This window comes from Colossoma macropomum, unplaced genomic scaffold (assembly GCF_904425465.1).
Source record: "Colossoma macropomum unplaced genomic scaffold, Colossoma_macropomum, whole genome shotgun sequence".
Lineage (NCBI taxonomy): Eukaryota > Metazoa > Chordata > Actinopteri > Characiformes > Serrasalmidae > Colossoma > Colossoma macropomum.
Window position 1 is genome coordinate 20,996,899 of NW_023494797.1, and position 22,371 is coordinate 21,019,269.

A 22,371-nucleotide genomic window follows, 5' to 3' on the forward strand; every position below is an offset into this window, starting at 1 on the left:
TTCGGGGCGGGTTGGGGTGGTTTTGCCGGCAAACTGGAGGGGGCGTGTGCGCGACGTCACCGTGAGCGCGGAAGAGGCAGGGCGGACCGGGGGCTTCCGGAAGCGCGTGAGAGAGTCGCACGTGGAGAACAGCGCCAACAGGTAAACAAATCAGATCAAAGAGACAGGGAGAGAGAGAGAGAGAGAGAGAGAGAGAGGCTTAGTCAGAGTGTAATTAAACAGACACGCGCAGATCACAGCGCTTTATTGGAATGACAGACAACGATTCAAGTGTTAGCATATATACGTACACGTGCATGTTTATATATATATATATTATGTGTATAAAGGTGAGCGGGTGTCTGACCTTTGTTCAGTCACGTGACTAAGGAGCAACATGAAGTTTGTGAATCTTTTTGGACGTTTAAAGTCAAACGTTATTGGAATGATTCATGTTGGAGCGCTACCAGGTACTGTGTGTGTGTGTGTGTGTGTGTGTGTGTGTGTGTGTGTGTGTGATTTGTATCATTCTTTAAACCAATATGATTTGTTCTGGTTTAAAGGTGCTCTTTAAATAAAGTTGTTGTTCTTGTTGTTGTTAGTATTATTTACATTTTGTAATATGTAGACAGTTTCAGATGTATTTCATTTAGCTCAGAAATGAAGTATTATTCTGATTAGTATTATGATAATAATTAGTAGTAGCAGTAGTAGTAAAATGCAATGCATTAAATATATATTCCAAATATTCCGTTTACATTTTAGAATATATTGACAGCATATTTGGTATATTCATGTGTTTATGATACATATAAATTATTATTACTATTATTATTAGAAGTAGTAGTAGTAGTAGTTGTTGTTGTTGTTGTTGTTATTGTCATAAAATGTAATGTAATAAATATACATTCCAAAATATTCCAAATATTCCGATTCTGTTAGAATATATTGACAGCATACTGTGATATAATCATGTGTTTATGGTATTATTAATTATTATCATTATTATTAGTAGTAGTAGTAGTATTGTTGTTATTGTTGTTGCTATTAACATATTTAAAAATCTGTTCCAAATATTATAGTTTTGTCTTAGAATTAACTGACAACATATTACAATATATTCCATTTATCTACAGGATTTGTTATTATTATTATTATTATTATTATTATTAATGCTGGTTTGTTTTGCAGGCAGTCCGCTGAATAAAGCTCCTCTTCCTGCGATTGTGGAGGCGGCCTGCAGAGAGGCAGAGGAATACACGCAGGCTGGAGTGGTACTGACCACACGTGCATCCACTGGACACTTTATCAATTCATTTGATCAGTTTTAACATTATCATGACTAAAACAGCAGCACACCTAAAGCCTGAATTCAGTCTGTACCTCAGCCCATGTTTACAGATAACAGTGAGTCACACAGAGTCAGAAACCACATCATCAAGTCTATTAGAGAGACTGAACACACACAGTCTGAGGTGTCGGTGCTAATTGGTGGGCTTTAAGCTTTGATTGCCTGTTAGCTACATTTGCCTCGTAGCTCCAGTGCTAAAACTAAAGAAGCAAACAGACACTGAACATGACTTGTCTGATCAAACACATTAACTCAGAATGGGAGTCATCAGTTATCACTGGTTAATCCAGATATTTCAGTCCGATCACAGTATCTTTTTCTTTTTCTCTATTTTCAATGTTGTAGATTAATTGTAAAACCTTATTCTCTGTTAATTGTGCTCTTGTGTTATTGTTTGCTATCTGAGGAAGATGGGTTCCCCTTTTGGGTCTTGGTTCCTCTCAGTGTTCCTCTTCTTGTTCTTAGGGGGTTTTCTTGCCCCTGTTGCCCTCGGCGACACTCGCTGGGGCTCAAACCTGGATCTTCTGTAAAGCTGCTTTTGCGACAGCGTCTGCTGTAAAAAGCACTACACTATTAAAAAGATAGTTCTTCAAGGGTTCTTTAGTAAAGACATTGGGCCTCTAATCTCTTCTTGAGAAAGGTCCTAAAAAAGATTCATGACGTGTTCTCAAAGCGCAGAACTGTTCTCCCCTTTGTGCTCTTGAGTGTGTGTAGATTCTGTTCTTACCTAAGAACAAATCCCAGATAAGAGAACACTGGTGAGTCAGAACCTTCGTCAAAACTGCGTAAGTGGGTTTAAGAAGAAAGTACGGTTGGAGAACGAGGCCCAATTTAGAACCATAAACACTCAAATATCCATTTGCATGCTTGAATGGTTCTTTGCATGGTGACAATAACAATAGCAGAACCCTTTTTGGTTCTTTATAGAGCCATGCAAAGAACCATTAAAGCGTGCAAATGGATCTTTGAGTTTTCATGGTTCTATACAGAACCATTGTCTTTATACAACTATTGTCTTTACTCTCAAAGAACCTTTGGCTTCTCTTTGAGTTGGTATCAGCACATAGACAGTAGATTATGCTAATATTAATATTACTAATAATCTTAATTAGTTAATTATTATTAATAACAAGTAATACTATTAATAATTTTAATTATTTTGTTATTAATTAATGTTAATATATTAATTAATATCAATATTAATTACTAATATTAATACAGGGACGCTCTGTTTGTGACTTTGTGTCCTCTGAGCTCTGCCTGTAGGTGGCGCTCTGTCTGCTTCCTGTTTTCTGCTGCAGTCAGTTTCCCCGGCATTAAGAGTTTCTGAGACTGAAATTTAAGCTCCAGCTTTGTGGATTTTTATGGTGGTTTTGAAACTCAAACTTTAATATCTCAAAATTCCTCCATAATTCAGTGCGTGAGATGTAATCAGAGTGATTCAGAGTGGTTTGGTGTGAAATGGTTCAGATGTCTTTACAGTGGTGGTGATAGGAACCAGGGGTCGCCATGACTACAACACAAATATAGACATTTTATTTACTATCCAGAACCACCAGTGAACCTACACGAGTCTTCTGAGTTTATATGGAATGTTGATGATGGAAAATAGTGGAAAATCTGAAATAATACGTTTTCTTTGGGGACTATTTTGTCTCCCAGCGCCCTGCATGTATCCCTCCACCATGAATGGAGCTTAAGTTCTCTAAACTATCATAAAACAGTGTCTCAGTCATCAGGCAGTGAATTCATAACCATTTCATGTAGGAACTTTCTGTGAGGGAGCTTTTAGAGGTGGACTTCTGGTTCCTATCACCACCACTGTGAACAACTCTGACTCGGTAAGTTTCTCTAGAACGGAGCGTTTCACACCAAACCACTCTTCAATGACTTCATATTTATCACACAAATATGAGCTTGTTTCTCTTCTGTCTCAGAGAACTGAACTGATGTCCTGCTTGCTTTGATTGTCCACATGGGAAGTATTAATGTTTCCTCCTCTTGTTTCTTCAGGACGGCTTGATCATTGAGAACATGCATGATGTTCCGTACGTGTTTGGCGTTGGTCCGGAGGTTTGTGCGTGTATGACGGCTGTGTGTGCTGCAGTGAGACAGCTCTGTCCATCTCTGCCCATAGGAGTCCAGATCCTGTCTGCTGCAAACCGGCCTGCTCTGGCTACTGCACTGGCCTCAGGTACATGAACGCTGACCCGCTTACAGCCAGCCCAGTGTAACGAGAATAGTTGGTGCTGTGAAAAGCCAACGAGAGATTCTCTGAGTGTCCACTTGTATTACAGTCAGCGTTTAGAAGTTGAGTTAGTTTAGCTCAAATAGACGATGAGAGGTCTGAATATTATCTTATATGACCCACATCTAATGTTAAACTGACTGACTTAACTCACAGTGACTGAGTGTTTTTAAATGTGTGTATATATAATGATAATTATTAAAGACAACAGTAAAACAAACGATTACAGTGAACATACGGGTTCATGATGCTGTAAACTCTTTGAAAGCCGGACTCTTTAGACCACACTCATGTTTTTTTGTAGAGACAACGGTTCTGTATAGAACCACGGACACTCAAACCATTTGCATGCTTGAATGGTTCTTTGCAAAATTGTTCTTCAGATTGATGGAGAATGTACTGTAGATGGTTCTATACAGAACTTTTTTGAAAAGGGTTCCATATAACCCCTAAAAGGAGTTCTTCCGTTGTTACCATGTCAAGCTTGTAACAATAGCAGAACCCATTTTGGTGCTATATAGAACTCTTTTCAAAGAGGTTCTATATAGAACCATTTTCTTTTCTAAAGAACCCTTGAAGAACCATCTCTTTTAAGACCTTTTTAAAATCATTGCAGTATCTGAATTAAAACATTAACTAATGTATTATATCCTAATTTCCTGGCTCTGCAGGCTCCTTTTCTCCTGCTGCTGATTTGTGTGAAACCTGCACTGCTGAATAATTTTAATGACCGTTTTGAATCTGTAGGGCTCGACTTTATCCGAGCGGAGGGCTTCGTGTTTTCTCATGTAGCTGATGAAGGCCTCCTGGACGCGTGTGCTGGTGAACTCCTGCGCTATCGCAGAAACATTGGAGCAGAACACGTACAGATATTCACCGACATTAAGAAGAAACACAGGTGAGGTCAGAGTGACACGTTTATCATCTACACATCCACCACAATAAACCGGCATAAAGGTATGAAGAAGGATGCTAAAATAATACATAACAGATTTAATATCATGTATATAAACCCCTTAAACTGCAAAACAGCAGTTTTTCACTCTAAATACTACAAGATGCATTAGTTTCATAGCAATGAATACTTCATAGTAGAAATTTAAGTTTATGGTAGACACTGAATAATTCATTATAGATACTGAATCATTCATTATAGATACTGAATAATTCATAGTAGATATTGAATAATTCATAGCAGATACTCAATAATTCACAGCTGATGCTGAATAATTAGTAGTAGTTATTAAACAATTCATAGTAGATACTAAATAATTCATAGTAGATATTAAATAATTCATAGTAGATACTGAATAATTGATAGTAGATTCTGAATAATTCATATTAGATACGGAATAATTCATAGTAGATGAGTAATTTATAGTAGTATAGCCTGTTGTGTTATGTGTGTGGTTGCAGTGCTCATGCTCTCACAGCAGATGTTAGCATAGCTGAAACGGCGCGAGCGGCTGAGTTTTTCCTTTCGGACGGGCTGATCGTCACCGGTTTGGCTACGGGGGTCCAGGCTGATCCTAAAGAGCTGAAAGGTGGGCTCCAGCTTGCACTGTTACTAACACACTCGGTCAGCGGTGCGGTCTGAATAGAGGCTACACTGTGACTAGCTGGCTGACATATCATCACTACAGCAAGAACAACATCATATCCCCAAACTGGTTTTTAGTATTCAAATCTTATTATGCTGTGTGGTTTGTTATTGAGTATAAAATAACAAAAAAATTGATAACATTAAAACTGATTCCAAACTGTTGAATGGCGTATGTGACATATATTTTGTCCATTTTGGCTGATGACAGTTAGGACGATGCTAACTGGTGGGGTGAGCTGTCACTTTAAGGCTTGGTGACATGTTTGTGCTCCAGCTGGTTTGAGGGTTTATAAACGAAGCATGTTCAGGTCCAAGTGCGCTTCCTCTGAATCCCAATACGGGACACGAGGTCACTGCGTGAATCTGAGCTACTTTTGGCTTAGAGATGTGAGGACATTCAATCCCAGCAGAGCACACTGGGAGGAATGTGACGAACGCCCACAGACGCACACACAGTCTCGCACATACACTAACGTTTACTGAGACAGCGCATTCACTCTGACGCCCCCTACAGCACCACCTGTCTTTAAGAGCCGTTCACATTCTAAAATACACAAAAGAGCATTAATATCATCTAAAATAGCATCAGCATCCTCCTTGATTTATCAGTAAAACTGATTAAATACACTGCAGAAATGTTTCAGACAGAAATTCATTAACAGAAATGAATTACTTAATTTGTTATCTATTAAATTTATTAATTAATTACCTACCTAAATGGATTACCTTCCAAACGTACTCTGTGGGGTGGGTTGGCACACTGAATGTTTCTCAGTTTCCTGAGTGTACGGAGCCCCTGAAGGGACGTTTTAATGAAAAGGCGCTTTTTTTTTTAGGTAAAAATCTGATGTGCACCAGATACTATCAGCTGAGCACTCAATACTATCAAGTGAGCACCCGATACCATGAAAAAAAACTATATATATATATATATATATATATATATATGTGTGTATGTATATATTTATATATACATATGTGTGTGTGTGTATATATATATATATTTATATTTTTATATATATATTTATATATATATATACACACCACAGACCACTACTCTGTGCACCAGCTGTGCTTGTTATCCTACGTCATTCCATCATGTAAGAAGACTTTTATGACTTTTTAGAGTCACCACAGGAGACACAAGAACAAATAAAGCGACTTTTAAGTCAGTTCAGATTAGTTTTGTTCGGACAGCCTTAATAATAACCTTCATAATTTTCTGATTTGTCCCTAAATGTCGGCTGGCTTTGCTAGATACAGTTAGCTAGCTAGCTAACTTAGCTAGGGACAAGGCTTGTGTTGTTCTCTACGCAATACATGTTTTTGCATTAAAACTATACACACCCGTGACAAAAATGAGCAGGCGGGCAAAATGTCTTCAAGTTCAGGTGACAAAGATAACCTCGCAAAATGGATAATCGATTCCACTGGGTTACTTTCCAATTTGGAAAAGTGAAGGAGCACAGACAGTTTCACCACCTCATTCAGCAGCTGGGACTATGAGAGTTTTCACATAATTCATAGCTAATTATATCTAGCAAAGGCAGCTATATCAATTTGAAATGGATAAATTGGTAAATTATTAAGGTTTTCATGGCTGCTCAAACAAATAAACTCACCTTATCATCTTTAAGTGGCTTTATTTGTTCTAGTGCCACCTGTCGCCAGTGAACACTGACGCTGTTTATGGATATACAGATGCACACACACACACACACACACACACACATACATACATTTATATATGTATATTTGTGTATATGTATATATATATATATATATATATATATATATATATATATATACACCGATCAGGCATGGTGCTGTGTTAGTGTGTCTTGTTCTAGTAAGAGTGGATCAGACACAGCAGTGCTGCTGGAGTTTTTAAACACTGTGTCCACTCACTGTCCACTCTATTAGATACTCCTACCTTGTCAGTCCACCTTGTAGATGTAAAGTCAGAGACGATAGCTCATCTGCTGCTGCACAGTTTGTGTTGGTCATCCTCTAGTCCTTCATCAGTGGTCACAGGACGCTGCCCACAGGACGCTGTTGGCTGGATATTTTTGGTTGGTGGACTATTCTCAGTCCAGCAGCGACACTGAGGTGTTTAAAAACTCCAGCAGCACTGCTGTGTCTGATCCACTCAGACCAGCGCAACACACACTAACACACCACCACCACGTCAGTGTTACTGCAGTGCTGAGAATGATCCACCACCCAAATAGTACCTGCTCTGTGAGGGTCCATGGGGGTCCTGACCACTGAAGAACAGGGTAAAAGGGGGCTAACAAAGTATCAGAGAAACAGATGGACTACAGTCTGTAACTGTAGAACTACAAAGTGCACCTATATAGTAAGTGGAGCTGATAAAATGGACAATGAGCGTAGGAGGTGGTCATAATGTTATGCCTGATAGGTGTATATTTCTGTTGCGCACCAAATTTTTACCTAAAAAAAAAATTACACCAAATCCCTCCAGGGGCTCTGTAGTGCTGTAACGATTAGCTGCGGCTTTCAAAAATGTTTGATAAATGTTTAGGAAATATTAGAATGCTACATTTTTAATTAATAGTGTACTTAAACAAGCCATGATTGACGCTTTTCTAATGTTTGTTTCAGTAGCAATACCTGATTATCATTTTTTTTGGTTGTAAACATTACAGCATTTTAACATTTGTACCAGGCCCATGTTGGCACAAGCGTGACTAAATTAGTGAACCCTATCTAACGTTCAGTGTGCCTGTTTTTAGCTGAAGCTCTTATTTGCTGACGCTAACACACTGTACGCTGGGGAGATCCCACAGAAGGAAAACTGTGCCAACTGACCCCGGTCTGCTCTACCTAATGGAGTGACTGAGCAGGTATGCAGCCTTATAAAGGACAGTGATGGAGCAGATGTTGGTCTGCTGGCCTTGGTAACAACTCGATGTGGGCAGACGCTCTATATTCTGCTCTGACTGTGTCCCAACAGCAGCACCGCGCACGCTAATATAGACACCAACACCGCCGGCTATTTTTAAACTCCACTTCCAGATGGCCTCTGAGTGCTCACGGCTGTAAACATACACATGGAGACATGTTCCAGCCTGGCCCGACACTGCCCTGCCTGACTGACCCTGCTTGGTTCTGTTCCACCAGACAAAGATTATTCCCAGTTAGCAAAATTTATCTGGCCCACATCTTTGGTTTTGTTCTGGCCCCGTTCTGGCTGGGTCCTTGGCCCAGATCTGGCCCATGTACTGTAAAACAAGAAGCACTAATGGATCTGGCCCACACACTGTAAAGTGAGTAGAACTGGGATCTTCCCGAGCTTTGGCCCGTATACCATAAAATGTGTACGGTTAACGACTGTGGTCCAAATCTGGCCACACACTGTAAAGTGAGCCTATTTAAAAGGTGTGGGCCAGATCTGGTTCATATCTGCCACCCAGTTATGGCTGAGTACCCACCTTGGTCCCCGGCCCAGATGTGGTCAATACATGACAAAAGCCATTTCAGAACAAAACTCTCTACTGATTTTGGTTAAATAAATAAAAAACAGTAAATAAATGAAGGACAGGTTATTGTCTGCACTTTGTGTGTACAGCTTCAAGAACATATCGTTGCTGGCCATTCCGCAGACCACATAGTCAAAGAGTACTATCTTTTCCAAATTCACAAATGCATTTAACAATATTTCTGCATAGATTTCAAACCATGGTGGATGAAATTTTTTTCACGGAAGGACTCGATTCATTTTCTCTGTGAATTCACTTTATACACCGATCAGACATAACATTATGACCACCTCCTTGTTTCTATTGTCCATTTTATCAGCTCCACTTACTATATAGGTGCACTTTGTAGTTCTACAGTTATAGACTGTAGTCCATCTGTTTTTCTGATACTTTGTTAGCCCCCTTTTACCCTGTTCTTCAGTGGTCAGGACCCCCATGGACCCTCACAGAGCAGGTACTATTTGGGTGGTGGATCATTCTCAGCACTGCAGTAACACTGACGTGGTGGTGGTGTGTTAGTGTGTGTTGCACTGGTCTGAGTGGATCAGACACAGCAGTGCTGCTGGAGTTTTTAAACACCTCAGTGTCGCTGCTGGACTGAGAATAGTCCACCAACCAAAAATATCCAGCCAACAGCGTCCTGTGGGCAGCGTCCTGTGACCACTGATGAAGGACTAGAGGATGACCAACACAAACTGTGCAGCAGCAGATGAGCTATCGTCTCTGACTTTACATCTACAAGGTGGACTGACAAGGTAGGAGTATCTAATAGAGTGGACAGTGAGTGGACACAGTGTTTAAAAACTCCAGCAGCACTGCTGTGTCTGATCCACTCAGACCAGCGCAACACACACTAACACACCATCACCACGTCAGTGTTACGGCAGTGCTGAGAATGATCCACCATCCAAATAGTACCTGCTCTGTGAGGGTCCATGGGGGTCCTGACCACTGAAGAACAGGGTAAAAGGGGGCTAACAAAGTATCAGAGAAACAGATGGACTACAGTCTGTAACTGTAGAACTACAAAGTGCACCTATATAGTAAGTGGAGCTGATAAAATGGACAATGAGCATAGAAACAAGTTATGCCTGATCGGTGTATATTCCACATTAGTATACCATCTTGTGCACATATTTTTATAATACATATCATTGCATCCAAAACAATAACCTGCTCAGGCTTAAAGTGATAGGGCATTTCCCACTACACAAGAAAACAAGAACTGACACAAACATCACTGATAGCAAGAGGACAAGCTGGCAAAGATGGCAAAGCTGGTGGTCCACTGGCCCACCAGTGGTCAAGCAGAGTATTAGACAAAATTCCACTTATCATCACTCGTTTTCCCCTCACAGTCCAATTTTTATTCATTTTCCTTCCTTCCTTTCTTTAGTTATCCTTTGTAAATTAATTTAGTTAATAATTTTAATCAGCAACAACATTTTCTATAAAATCATTTACATCAGGCCTTTTTGTTTTCTCAGTTGTTTATAATGTTTGTCTCAGTTTATTTTCTAAAATAAAAGTCTCTGTACATTTAAAATCTGTTTGAGGAGATTAAAAACTAGTTAGAGCTTGTATGCAGGATGATAATCTGGGAGGTCCGAGGGTGGACCAGCTGTGGTGAACAGCCAGCTGACCGATATATGCTCGCTGTCTGGGCTGTTCTGGTTGAGTTGATTTTATCCGCTGATAAAATGAAATAACAGTGCACTTTTCTCCACTCGCACATGCAAACAGATGCCTGACATCACCCAGAATCACATGTAGAATCAAAAAAGTTTAGATTTTTCCCTGTTGAGTGTCAAAATATGCACAAAAACACTCTGTGGAGGCTAGCATGAATGCTAATAGTGTTAGCCAGCTTCCCAGCTGGCTTACTTTAGCTTTACAAAGTAATAATTCTAAATATAGCGATCAATACATCAATATACCATTCTGGCTTACATTCTGGAGCTCTTATCGATGATATAATAGTGCTTTGTGACTTTATTTTCATCTGGAAGAGTCCAGAAATCACTAAAGTGCCATTAGCTTCAGCTGCAAGTGTTAGCAAACACAAAGGAGAACTCCCTCGAGTACCATTAGGTCCTGTTGGTACCGAACTTAAGGTACCAAAAACTATAAAACTAGAACTTCAGTGCTGGACCGATGGCCAGTGGAAACAGAACAGTTCCAGTTTGGTGGTGTTAAAGGTTCGGCTAGTTTGTGCAGCGGAAAAACGGCTATGGTTAAAACATCACCACTGTTTTCCCTCTTAGCTCAAATGTAGTCGATCAGCAAAGTCATGTTTGGCATCTTAAGTTTGCTTTATTAGTTTTAACACTGGAGCTATGAGGATAATGAGCTAACTAGTAACGGTAGCTTATACCAGAGAACTTGTAGAGAGGAGAATTATCACTCTGTAATGCCTTCTGGGTTTCTTAAACACTAGAGGGCGCTCCTGAGCGAGTCCAAAATGAATGGGTTATGGAGCATTTGAGCAAAATCATAGTTTATAAATGCTTAAACTTTTTAAATGTAAAAGAATTCATTCATTTCCTGAACACAGCATAAAACATTTTAACACTGCTGTTATATTTTTAAGAGCTTTTAAACTCGAGTTATAGGAGTTTAAAACGGCGCCTCGTGTACGTTCATGATGTCAGTGAGCGCGAATAGCCAATGAGCTGCTCTGCTCGCCAGCCAATCAGCACTCAGTAGCAGTAATGTTAGCGTCCTGCTGCCCAAAACCCGTTTGCTGTAGAAAAAGGAATCATACAGGGAGGTTTTTTCTTTGTTTTTTAGTGAAATACATCCTTCTACTTTCTAAAATTAAAGGAAAGCTCTGAGTAAGTGATTAGAAACTGTTTTAACTTCTCGTTTTTAGCCCTCTGCTGTTTTGCAGTTCTGTTTTTGATATAATGGGGGAAACAGGAAGCGGCCAGGCTCCTCAAAAACCGGCTCTGCTTATACCCCACTAATTAGCATGGCGCTAACTGCATGCTTAAATCATCACACACTCGCCTCGAAATGTTTTAGTGAATTTGGCTTCCAGTTCGCCTGCTTTGCATTCAAATTTCCCGCAGTTACAGCAGTTACATCCTGGCACCTGAGATAGCTGATGCACCATTTAAGGCGGAACGAAAAGTTAAAAAGCAGGCAAACTGGAAGCCAAATTCAGCCGCGTACCTTATAGCCTATGGAGATGTTCAGTAGTCTGTATTATTTATGATTATGTGGTCTCTGACACTCAATAATACACTGTTATCTATAAATGTGGACTACAGTATTTAGTCTGTACCATTCCTTTATTTTTCAGAGGTTGCCAAATCTGTAAAACTCCCTGTCCTGGTTGGTTCTGGAGTGACTTACGACAACGTGGAGCATTATCTGGACGCAAACGCCCTGATCATCGGCTCCCACTTCAAGAAGGATGGCCGCTGGGAGAACGATGTGGATCCAGACAGAGTGAAGAGGTTCATGGAGAAGATGCACCAACTTCGGAAGTGATGAGATTTACTGCGATTCATTGAGATTTATTGTGCTAACAGAATATTTAAAGGGCCCATATCATGGAAAACAGAACTTTTATGAAATGAGAGTAAACGATGATGTAAACACTGTTAAAGTTTCAAAACATGCACAGCCTGTTTTGAATGTATTTTTTTGTGATGTCACATAAACAACACATGCACATATATCTGCCTATTCAGCTGACAGCAGTTTAGCTCCGTCCATTCATGCTGAAGTTATGAGTGTTTCAGCCTAGACTGCTTTTTGAGCAAGGGCAGCCAATGACAACAGAGCTCATTTACATAAATCAGTCTTAAAGGTACAGTAACCAAAACAGCCTTCTTAATTGTAAAGGATGAAAAGAGGTTGAATGAATGTTTTTAGATTCATAAACTCACACAAACGTTATACACTGATCAGACATAACATTCTGACCACCTCCTTGTTTCTACACTCATTGTCCATTTTATCAGCTCCACTTACTACATAGGTGCACTTTGTAGTTCTACAGTTACAGACTGTAGTCCATCTGTTTCTCTGATACTTTGTTAGCCCCCTTTTACCCTGTTCTTCAGTGGTCAGGACCCCCATGGACCCTCACAGAGCAGGTACTATTTGGGTGGTGGGTCATTCTCAGCACTGCAGTAACACTGACGTGGTGGTGGTGTGTTAGTGTGTGTTGCGCTGATCTGAGTGGATCAGACACAGCAGTGCTGCTGGAGTTTTTAAACACCCCGTGTCGCTGCTGGACTGAGAATAGTCCACCAACCAAAAATATCCAGCCAACAGCGTCCTGTGGGCAGCGTCCTGTGACCACTGATGAAGGACTAGAGGATGACCAACACAAACTGTGCAGCAGCAGATGAGCTATCGTCTCTGACTTTACATCTACAAGGTGGACTGACAAGGTAGGAGTGTCTAATAGAGTGGACAGTGAGTGGACACAGTGTTTAAAAACTCCAGCAGCACTGCTGTGTCTGATCCACTCAGACCAGCACAACACACACTAACACACCACCACTACGTCAGTGTTACTGCAGTGCTGAGAATGATCCACCACCCAAATAGTACCTGCTCTATGAGGGTCCATGGGGGTCCTGACCACTGAAGAACAGGGTAAAAGGGGGCTAACAAAGTATCAGAGAAACAGATGGACTACAGTCTGTAACTGTAGAACTACAAAGTGACCCTATATAGTAAGTGGAGCTGATAAAATGGACAATGAGCGCAGAAACAAGGAGGTGGTCATAATGTTATGCCTGATTGGTGTAAGTGCACCAAATAAAATGAAATGCAAGGAAAAAGTAGCATATGGGCCCTTTAATGTTGAGTTCCACATTGAAACTAGGACGCGCTAAATGTTTTTAGACAAAAATCTTCAGTACACCAATAAAATAGTTACAAAACATGTTTATTCAGCTTTTTTTAAAAAGGTTTTATCAAATATGTTCTTGGATACAAAAAATGTTGGACTATTTACAAAGTCTGTTCACAAATAAAACACAAAGCGAAACACTACAGCAGATGTGCATGTTAAAGAGTAAACACGTATTTAAAACAACGGCACATTTACTTTGGCACTAAAATCACAGGTCATAACAACGTATATGATATCAAAACTGCACGCAAAAATCAGAGCTCGAGTTTCTCACTCAGTTCGTAAAACATTTATATTTTCACTAAAAGTAACTTGCATCAGTTCTGTAAAGGTAAACATGTTCTACTCTACTATCAGTGTTATTTAGGCACGTTAGCTACGGCTAAGCTAAAAAAAGAAACACACACACACTCTATACTACTGTACTTAATGTAGGTGCTATAACTGCATCTGTTTTTTTTATTTTTTTCACAAGAAATGTGGGATTAGCTTATATTTCCCACAAAAAACTGCATCAATCTGCAGTCTGGTCAGTTTTTAAATATCTAACGGTGTCTTTAACAGAGAGGTCAGCAGTGGTGTAGACTAGGGCTGCACAATATAGACAAAAATAAAACATATTGTGATTATATTTCTTACAACATAATAAAAAACTCATTAATGAATCATTAATGGTGTATGATTATTGTGTTATTGTGACAAAAATGACTACATTTGATGGATCACGGTGGATTTAAAGTCATAAATACACTCTGTGATTAACAACAGACATTAAAAATGGTGCGATTGCTTAGAGGGCTAATTTGCATAGTGTGGCCTGATTTGCATATTGCACTTGAACTAACTGGAAATATACTGACATTTATTGCAAATGCATTTTATGTGAGTCTGTTTATGCTGACACTGTTGTATTGAATGTGAACGTGTTGCATAGCTGAATTAACCCATTAAAGTCCATATCTGAATTTTTCTCCCTTTTTCTCTGAACTCTGAACACAAAATCTGAAGAAATCTTTCCAATCAAGCAGTCCATATGGCTAAAAGTGAGTTTTTATCACTTAATTATCATTAAAGATGGTATTTTGGTCACACCGGACTGATTTTTAACAATTTTGATTTATAAAAATGACATAAAATCAGAATCAAAATCATAGGAGTAATTTTAGATGCTTATCCAAAGTGTAAATATACAAAAGTTCATCATTTTAGACCAATCTGAACAAATGAGTAATAATGCTAATAGTAGTAATTAATAAAAATAATATTTTTATTTAGCACTTTTCATTTTAATCAAAAAAACTCAAAGTGCTTTTAAACAGGAAGCTCAGTAAAACACTGGAAAGACAGAATAAAAGTTCAGTGGCATGTAGTTGTTGGACATGAATGGGTTAAGTTCATTAAGCGATTTATTGCAGTATCGATTAATAAGCGATGTATTGTGCAGCCGTAGTTTCGCCAAACCCGAAGAGATCAGAGGATTTGATTCACGCGTGCGTCTGCTCCGAGGTCAGTGGGGTCAATAGTTGTAGAGGCGCTGAGTGGGCTGTTTGAAGTGTCCGTATCGGCGGTCAGTTGGAGAGAAGCGTGTGTTGGCCAGGTTCTGCCTGTGGAGGGCGCTGCGGGTCAGTTTCCTGCGGTCAGCATGGGCTCTGGCCCGCTGGACTGAGAGCAGGACGGGCAGTGGGACGCCCCACGCTGCCAAACACCACGAAACGTGACGCCTGACCGGCACAGGCCTGGACACAGGACACACAGAGTCAGCCAGGAGTTCATTAAAGCATTACTTCAGTGAAACCCCCACCCTCCACCCCAACCTGCCCCACCCACACACACTTTACCCCAAATAGAGTCCACCAGCCAAGTTTCGGAAGTTTGCTTCTTCAGTTTTAGCGCTGATGCCACAAAGCTAATGTAGCTAACAAGTAATGGAAGCTTATACCCCACCAATTAGCATGGCGCTAACTGCATGCTTAAATCATCACATGCTTGCCTCAGTATCTCTAATAGTCTTAATTATGTGGTTTCCAACACTGTGTGACCCGCTATTATCTATAAACATGGACCAAAGTATGTTAGCATAGCAAAAACACTAGCAACCACCTGGAACACTGAATTTCTGAATTTTATATTTTAATCCATGTTTATGAATAAATAAAACAGAGCACTTTGAAAGTGACTCTCATTTGCAATGTAGCCAAAAACAAAAAATGGTGATACATATGTGCAAAATTAGGTGTAAAGAACTAAAACAAGTACGACTCTCAAATGTACAATAAATAAAAAATGTCAAGCAGAAAGTAAGACCACATGAGAAATAAAGATAAATGAAATCATAAAGCAACAATAAACCAAATAATATAATAAGCAACCAAGTCTAAAAATATTTGGTGAAAGAATAGATTGAATAATCTTACAATATTCTTACAACAATCTCATAATGTGAAGCATTAGATATATTGAGTGCATTTAAGATGGTTTTATAGACGACAGTGAGTCATGCAGAGTCAGAAACCACAGAATCAAGACTATTAGAGACACTGAACACCTCCACACAGTTTGAGACATGTAGTTAGCAACATCCTAATTGTTAAGGTATAATCTTTACACCTCATTACATGTTAGCTACATTACTTAATAATAATACAACCCCAATTCCAAAGAAGTTGGGACGCTGTGTAAAATGTAAATACATGTAAAGAAAAGCAGAATGCAATGATTTGCAAATCTTAAAGACCCATATTTTATTCACAATAGAGCATTGAACACATATCAGATGTTGAAAGTGAGACATTTTACCATTTCATGAAAAACATGAACTCATTTAGAACTTCATGGCAGCAACGCATCTCAAAAAAGTTGGGACAGAAAGAATTTCAAATTTTGATTCATCTGACCACAGAACAGTTTTCCATTTTGCCTCAGTCCATTTTAAATGAGCTTTGGCCCAGAGAAGACGGCGGTGTTTCTGGATTGTGTTGACATACAGCTTCTTCTTCGCATGATACAGCTTTAACTTGCGTTTGTGGATTGCACGGCGAACTGTGTTCACAGACAGTGATTTCTGGAAGTGTTCCTGAGCTCATGCAGTGATTTCCAGTACAGAATCAGGACTGTTTTTAATGCCACCTGAGGGCCCGAAGATCACAGGCACCCAATATTGACCATCGGCTTTGTCCCTTGCGTACAGGGATTTCTCCAGATTCTCTGAATCTTTTGATGATATTCTGTACTGTAGATGGCTGGATTTCCAAAGTCTTCACAATTTTACGTTGAGGAACATTTTTCTGAAATTGTTCCTCAAGTTTTAGACACAGTTTTTCTCAGATTGGTGAATCTCTGCCCATCTTTGCTTCTGAGACTCTGCCTCTCTGAAATGCTCTTTTTATACTCAGTCATGTGAGTTAGTTGCAAATTGCTCCTCCAGCTGTTTTTTATTAGTACCACTTACGTTTCCAGCCTTTTCCAACTTTTTGAGATGTGTTGCTGCCATCAAGTTCTAAATGAGTTACTGTTTTTCATTAAACGGTAAAATGTCTCACTTTCAGCATCTGATATGTGTTCTATGTTCTGTTGTGAATAAAATATGGGTCTATGAGATCTGCAAATCAATGCAGTCTGTTTTTTATTTACTTTTATTTTCATTTTACACAGCGTCCCAACTTTTTTGGAATTGCGGTTATACTTGTTACATTACTTTATAATAATATTTATTATATTACTTAATAATAACACTTATTGTCATTATTATTATGGATCTACTGACCTAGGAGAACCTTCTTCTTCATCTGAGGCCTCCTCCTCCTCCTCAATCCTGCGACGCCGCATCTGGTACACTGACATGCTCGGGTGTTCTATCAGCAGGTTCTCCAGAGGATCCTCCTCAGCGAGGCCCAAAGATCGGTTCTCTGCGCACAAAACACAACAACCATTTATCTCTCATTAAACTTCATACTTCATTTAAAAATCTCACAGTATTTCTGCTTCTAGCTGGGAAGCGTTTAGGTACCCACTGTTTGATCATCCTGCTCAAACATTGGCAAATTTAAAAAAACTTAAATGTATTTCTAAAAACAAGCAAAAAATTGTCAATGAAATAAGATACAATTGTTTAAAACAAGTCACATAAATTGAAATATACATATTAAATTGAGGTGTTATAACGATAATGTGTACGTCCAAGATATAACCATAGGATATTTCATTTAAACTAATCAGAGAAAATCAATAATAATAACAATAATAACAATAATAATAACAATAACAATAATAATAATAATAACAACAATAACGATAATAATAATTATAACAAAACAGCAACAAAACCAATACTAAAGCTGCTATTAATGATAATAACAGGATTAACTATAATTGTTATTATCATTATCATTATTATTACATTTATACTTAACAAAAATTCATTTATAATATAACAACATTTATTATGAACAATATCTAATAGTTCATTTTCCTTATCACACTAACTTTCGTTGTTGGATGTGAATGAGTTAACTACCAAAACACAGAGTAAACTGAAGATTAATCTCAAGCTCAAAAGTTACCACTAGTTTTAAAACCAAAAATGAGGCCACGCCCACTTTAAAGTCAGAGACGCTAAAGCGAATAAAGCTCTAAAATTCTGCATGCTGTCTGTTGGGCACAGTGACTTTCTTTACTGAACGTACTGATCGAATCAGAAGCGTGGTGATTTGGGGAAATCTGAGCCCTGTTTTTACCCTGTATGTTAATGATGACCCATTCTCCATCTTCAAACTCCAACACGTCCTCACAGGCCTCGTTCTCCACGGCAACAGCAGCTTCCTCCTCAGCGCTGCCGAGGAGCTGGGCGAAGATTTTGCTGATCATTTTGACGCGTTTTTCTTCTCCTTGTACTTCAAACTTTAAATTAAAATCTGTAAACAACAGAACAGAGCAGAGTTAAGATGACATCTTAACCCATTAATTTTGGACTCGCTCAGGAGCGCCCTCTAGTGTTTGAGAAACCCAGAAGACACTACAGAGCTGTAATTCTCCTCTCTACAAGTTCTCTGGTACAGCTTTTGTTTAGTGGTCGTAATGTGGGCAAGAATCTGTCTGAATGGATCAGACTGAACTCCACTGTGCTGCTGTAACATCTCTAATATTGTACTTTTATAAGGAATAAGAGTCCTCCAATAAACTGAAAATAGACACATTAACATATTAGCACAATAAAATTAGGCACATGATCAGCACACAATATTTTGTCAAAAAATACACCCACAATAGAGTAAATAATCACCCCTAATGAAGTTGAGTTACTTTTGTCAATAATAAAAATATAATATACTTCAGCATACTATAGTGAACGTGTCACTGTCAGTGTAGCTCTTGTGTGTTTCTCTCTCAGATGACTGATGGATGGAACAGCACTCCCGCGTATCGTGTGAAGCTGTTACGCGTCACTCAGGAAATCAGAGACAGGCTTGCATAAGCTGAAGCATAAGGCCGGATTTTGCTGTGTTAACAGGTCAGAACAGGCTGGACACTGGCTGGAAAGAACGGCCTGCTGTCCTTTAGCCTTCGCAGTTTATTTATAACACTGTCTGGAATTCTGGCTCCTAATTTAGAATGACTTTAAAAGAAATTAATAAATGAATGATCACAGCATCAATACTGCCCCGGACACAAGGTCACCGTGTACTCGCCAAAAGCTCTGTGTCCCTCAACTCTGCGCTCAGTGAATAAATACAGCCTTAAAGTGATTAAATGTCAGTCCACCTTAAAAGATAAGCTGCCTACAATCTAAACCGGACAGTCCCTAGTGTAATTCAGCAGTGTGGTGAGAGGCTGTGGCCACTGCTTAGAAAATTTATAAATCAGTGTATAAAAATGTTTTTTTATATCTTATTGATTTCGTTTAGCTTGAAAAGCATATGTAATTATAATAAAATGTGTATTTTTTTATTTAAATTGAAATATGTGTAAATAACAAAACTTTTTTAATAAAAGTCTTTTTTGAAAACTTGAAATATATATATTTTTTAATGTGTACATTTTTAAGTAAAAATATTAAAAGATTATAGCCTAAATAAAAAAATAAAAAGTATTTAGATTTTAATTTCTTAATAAAAATATTTTTAGCTATCTTAAATAAAAAATATTTTATAGGATTTATACAGTTTTTTTTTAAAAATGCCTGGGGGCTTGTTAGTATTGAATGTTTTCCTAGAAACCTGTAAATAGTAAGAATCTTTTTTTCCTTGTAGCTTGACTCCTCCTGGAATTTATGTGTAATCAGACTCCCTTTGAAGGCGTCTAGACAGAACCAAGCAAGTTTTCCCCAAAGACTTTTAACTTTTCACCCCAGTAGCCTTTCAGTATCCGTATAAATCAACTTCGAAGCTTCAGCTAATAATATAAACACAGTATTAAGTAAGTATGTCACATGCAAATGCTTTTATAAATGCAAAAAACAACAACAGTCAACTAAAGCTCACTTTTGCCTCTAAAAACACTCCAGAATGAGGTGTCTGTGTCGCTGGAGTTAGATTACTGTTAGATCTCTGTGTTTGCTTCGGGCTGCAGGAGTGGTTTGTATGTTTTGTTCACTCTCTGCTTGCACACTCTGTCCATCTAAAGGCTCATCTTACAATAACAGCACAGTCTAAGAGTCAAAATCTATTACATATGCCTGTTTTCTTCTGTGGAAACAGAACATACTACAATTTCTCAGCATCTAAACACAATGTACTATAGTAGTCTATTTTTTCACTATGCATTTTGATATGGGCTGTGTGTTTTTCATGTCCCAAGACTGTCTTAATGTTACTCGACAAGTTTTCTCAAAGATATATGTATACATTTTATATAAATATCTGGAAATACTCTGTAGGTAAATAACATTTTAGCATTAGCATTTTCTTGAATTTTTTTTTCAAAAAGACATCATAGTTTGTGGTTTATCGGGTGGAGAGGCAGTATGCACTCTTCACGTAAGTTATATAGCACACTTACTTAAAGATATTCACTAATATTTCATTTAAAAGCAATATAATTTGCTGTTTACTTGGTGTGAAGGTAGAATACTCATCACAAAGATCATAAAACACCAACACAGGAGACAAAGCAGACCGAAGCAAACTCTGAGTTTAAATTATCCAAACTAAGATTATCAGTTTAAATATCAGTCTGTAGATCAGAGTGAGTTTTAAAAAGCAGGATTTCTCACTAAAGCTGGTTAATCTGAGCTAAAGTGTTTATTGTTCTATAGATCTGACTCTTTCTCCTGTCGGACAAACAGGACTTTTAAGACTTTTATTTTGTTATTTCGGCTAACGGATAAATTCAGCTGTATTTATAGATCAGTAAGTAATGATCTTACCTGTGCAGATCAGCGGCTCAGTAATGTCTCAGTCTGTTTTACAGTCTCAGTCTGTTTTACAGTCTCAGTCTGTCTGTCTCTCTCTCTGTCTCTCTCTCTCTGTGTCTCTGTCTCTGTTTGTCTCTCCGTTTGTTTACGTTCAGTAAGCCCCGCCCCCTGCGTGACGCCACCGCTCTCCGCTTTTTTCAAATTCAGGAATCGCAGCGCTCTTTCTCTGCCCATTAACCACGTCACATCCGCCTCAGATCAGCGGGACTTTTATATGTATATATAAGATAAGATAGCTACAAAACCTGTTGTGATTGGTCTAAAGTGTTGAAATGTGGTGTAGTTATTGTTTAGTGTAACATCTGACAGAACCCAATTAAATATTTTGTTCACATAAACTTTAATATTTTTATTTACGATCAATTTAGTATTTTCTACTTTTTTTCAGACCACAAGACTAAATTTAATGGCATTTTTTGGTGATAAACTAACTTATTTCATTTTTTAAAATTGAAATCTCTTCAGATTAGTGCTCAGAGCCCAGAGAGTGTGTGGAAGTATAACATTTTCACACGTCGCTGTTGTCGGAGTGAAACCTCGTATCTCCAAAATGGTAACTTTACAGGAGAAGGAAAAAACATACTCTACTTTTAATGTAAGTCAATGGAACCAGACGTCTTTCCAAGTCATTTTGGGCCGTTTCTTTTGGCCAATTCGTTATGAAATTAGCACATAAGGTAAAGGGAAACGGACATTTTCCAATAATGTTAAAAACTTTTTTCAAATTCAGGAATCGAAGCGCTCTGTCTCCGCCCATTAACCGCGTCACATCCGCCTCAGATCAGCGGGACTTTTATATAAGATAAGATAAAATAAGAAAAGCTTATTGTCCATTAAATTTGCATGAAATGGAAATTTGCCTTTGGCAGTCTGGCACATAAATGCATAAACACATAAAACACTTAAAAACACTTACGGCAGCAGTGCACATCAACTATGTAGGGGGTTATTTATTGTGTCCTTAGTCAGAATGCCATTCTTTCTGGCTAGTGGGCCCTTAAATCTCCTACCCGATGGCAGCAACTGGACTGATGAATGAAGGGGGTGGGTAGGGTCCTTGTAGACCTGGGTTGCCTTGTTGGTTATGGATCGGATGTATACGTTCTGGAGTGACCTCACTGGCCTGGTTGACCACCTGGGCCAGTTTGTTTCTTTGCTTAACTGAGAGGTTCCTGTACCAGGACACTGAGAACACCCTCTATAAGTGACCTGTAGACCATGATCAGAGTGTGTTAAAACCCATCAGCCTCCTGAGCAGAGAGAGTCTCTGCCTCGCCTTTTCATAGACATAATCTACATTGTTCTGAAAAGTGAGTCTGTTGTCAGTAATTGTTCCCAGGTGTTTAAAGTGATCGACTATAGTTCCACTATACGTTCAGATTTAATATTACGGTTTTAAAAAT

General features: G+C 38.7%; 2 protein-coding genes across 4 annotated transcripts; one reads left to right on the forward strand and one right to left on the reverse strand.

The window, feature by feature from the left end:
• Positions 1 to 82: 82 nt before the first annotated feature.
• On the forward strand, positions 83 to 12,666 carry zgc:162297 (uncharacterized protein LOC555865 homolog). 3 transcript variants are annotated; one of them, XM_036584518.1, is made up of 7 exons: positions 83 to 141; positions 330 to 449; positions 1,171 to 1,253; positions 3,344 to 3,524; positions 4,326 to 4,476; positions 4,995 to 5,122; positions 11,989 to 12,666. In XM_036584518.1, exons 2-7 carry the CDS (start codon positions 377 to 379, stop codon positions 12,177 to 12,179), a joined length of 807 nt encoding a protein of 268 aa, XP_036440411.1. In that variant the 5' UTR covers positions 83 to 141; positions 330 to 376; the 3' UTR covers positions 12,180 to 12,666. The 3 variants fall into 3 exon arrangements, with proteins under 3 accessions (XP_036440411.1, XP_036440413.1, XP_036440412.1); XM_036584520.1 differs by having other exon boundaries at positions 112 to 141; positions 357 to 449; XM_036584519.1 differs by lacking the exon at positions 83 to 141 and having other exon boundaries at positions 150 to 449.
• A 908-nt stretch (positions 12,667 to 13,574) lies between these two features.
• On the reverse strand, positions 13,575 to 21,061 carry si:ch211-260e23.9. The gene is made up of 4 exons (XM_036584492.1): positions 20,921 to 21,061; positions 18,294 to 18,470; positions 17,324 to 17,465; positions 13,575 to 15,296 (listed from the first exon to the last, which is right to left on the reverse strand). Exons 2-4 carry the CDS (start codon positions 18,421 to 18,423, stop codon positions 15,077 to 15,079), a joined length of 492 nt encoding a protein of 163 aa, XP_036440385.1. The 5' UTR covers positions 18,424 to 18,470; positions 20,921 to 21,061; the 3' UTR covers positions 13,575 to 15,076.
• Between the last annotated feature and the right edge of the window lie 1,310 nt (positions 21,062 to 22,371).

Bases quoted from the DNA above. Each gene is read 5' to 3' on its own strand.
- zgc:162297 (XM_036584518.1), top strand. From the start codon at position 377: ATGAAGTTTGTGAATCTTTTTGGACGTTTAAAGTCAAACGTTATTGGA. The intron at 3,525-4,325 runs GTACATGAACGC...TTGAATCTGTAG, and splicing joins GGCTACTGCACTGGCCTCAG to GGCTCGACTTTATCCGAGCG. The intron at 5,123-11,988 runs GTGGGCTCCAGC...TTTATTTTTCAG, and splicing joins TGATCCTAAAGAGCTGAAAG to AGGTTGCCAAATCTGTAAAA.
- si:ch211-260e23.9 (XM_036584492.1), bottom strand. From the start codon at position 18,423: ATGATCAGCAAAATCTTCGCCCAGCTCCTCGGCAGCGCTGAGGAGGAA. The intron at 17,466-18,293 runs GTAAAAACAGGG...TTTTGTGCGCAG, and splicing joins GGTCATCATTAACATACAGG to AGAACCGATCTTTGGGCCTC. The intron at 15,297-17,323 runs GTCAGTAGATCC...TCCTGTGTCCAG, and splicing joins GAAGAAGAAGGTTCTCCTAG to GCCTGTGCCGGTCAGGCGTC.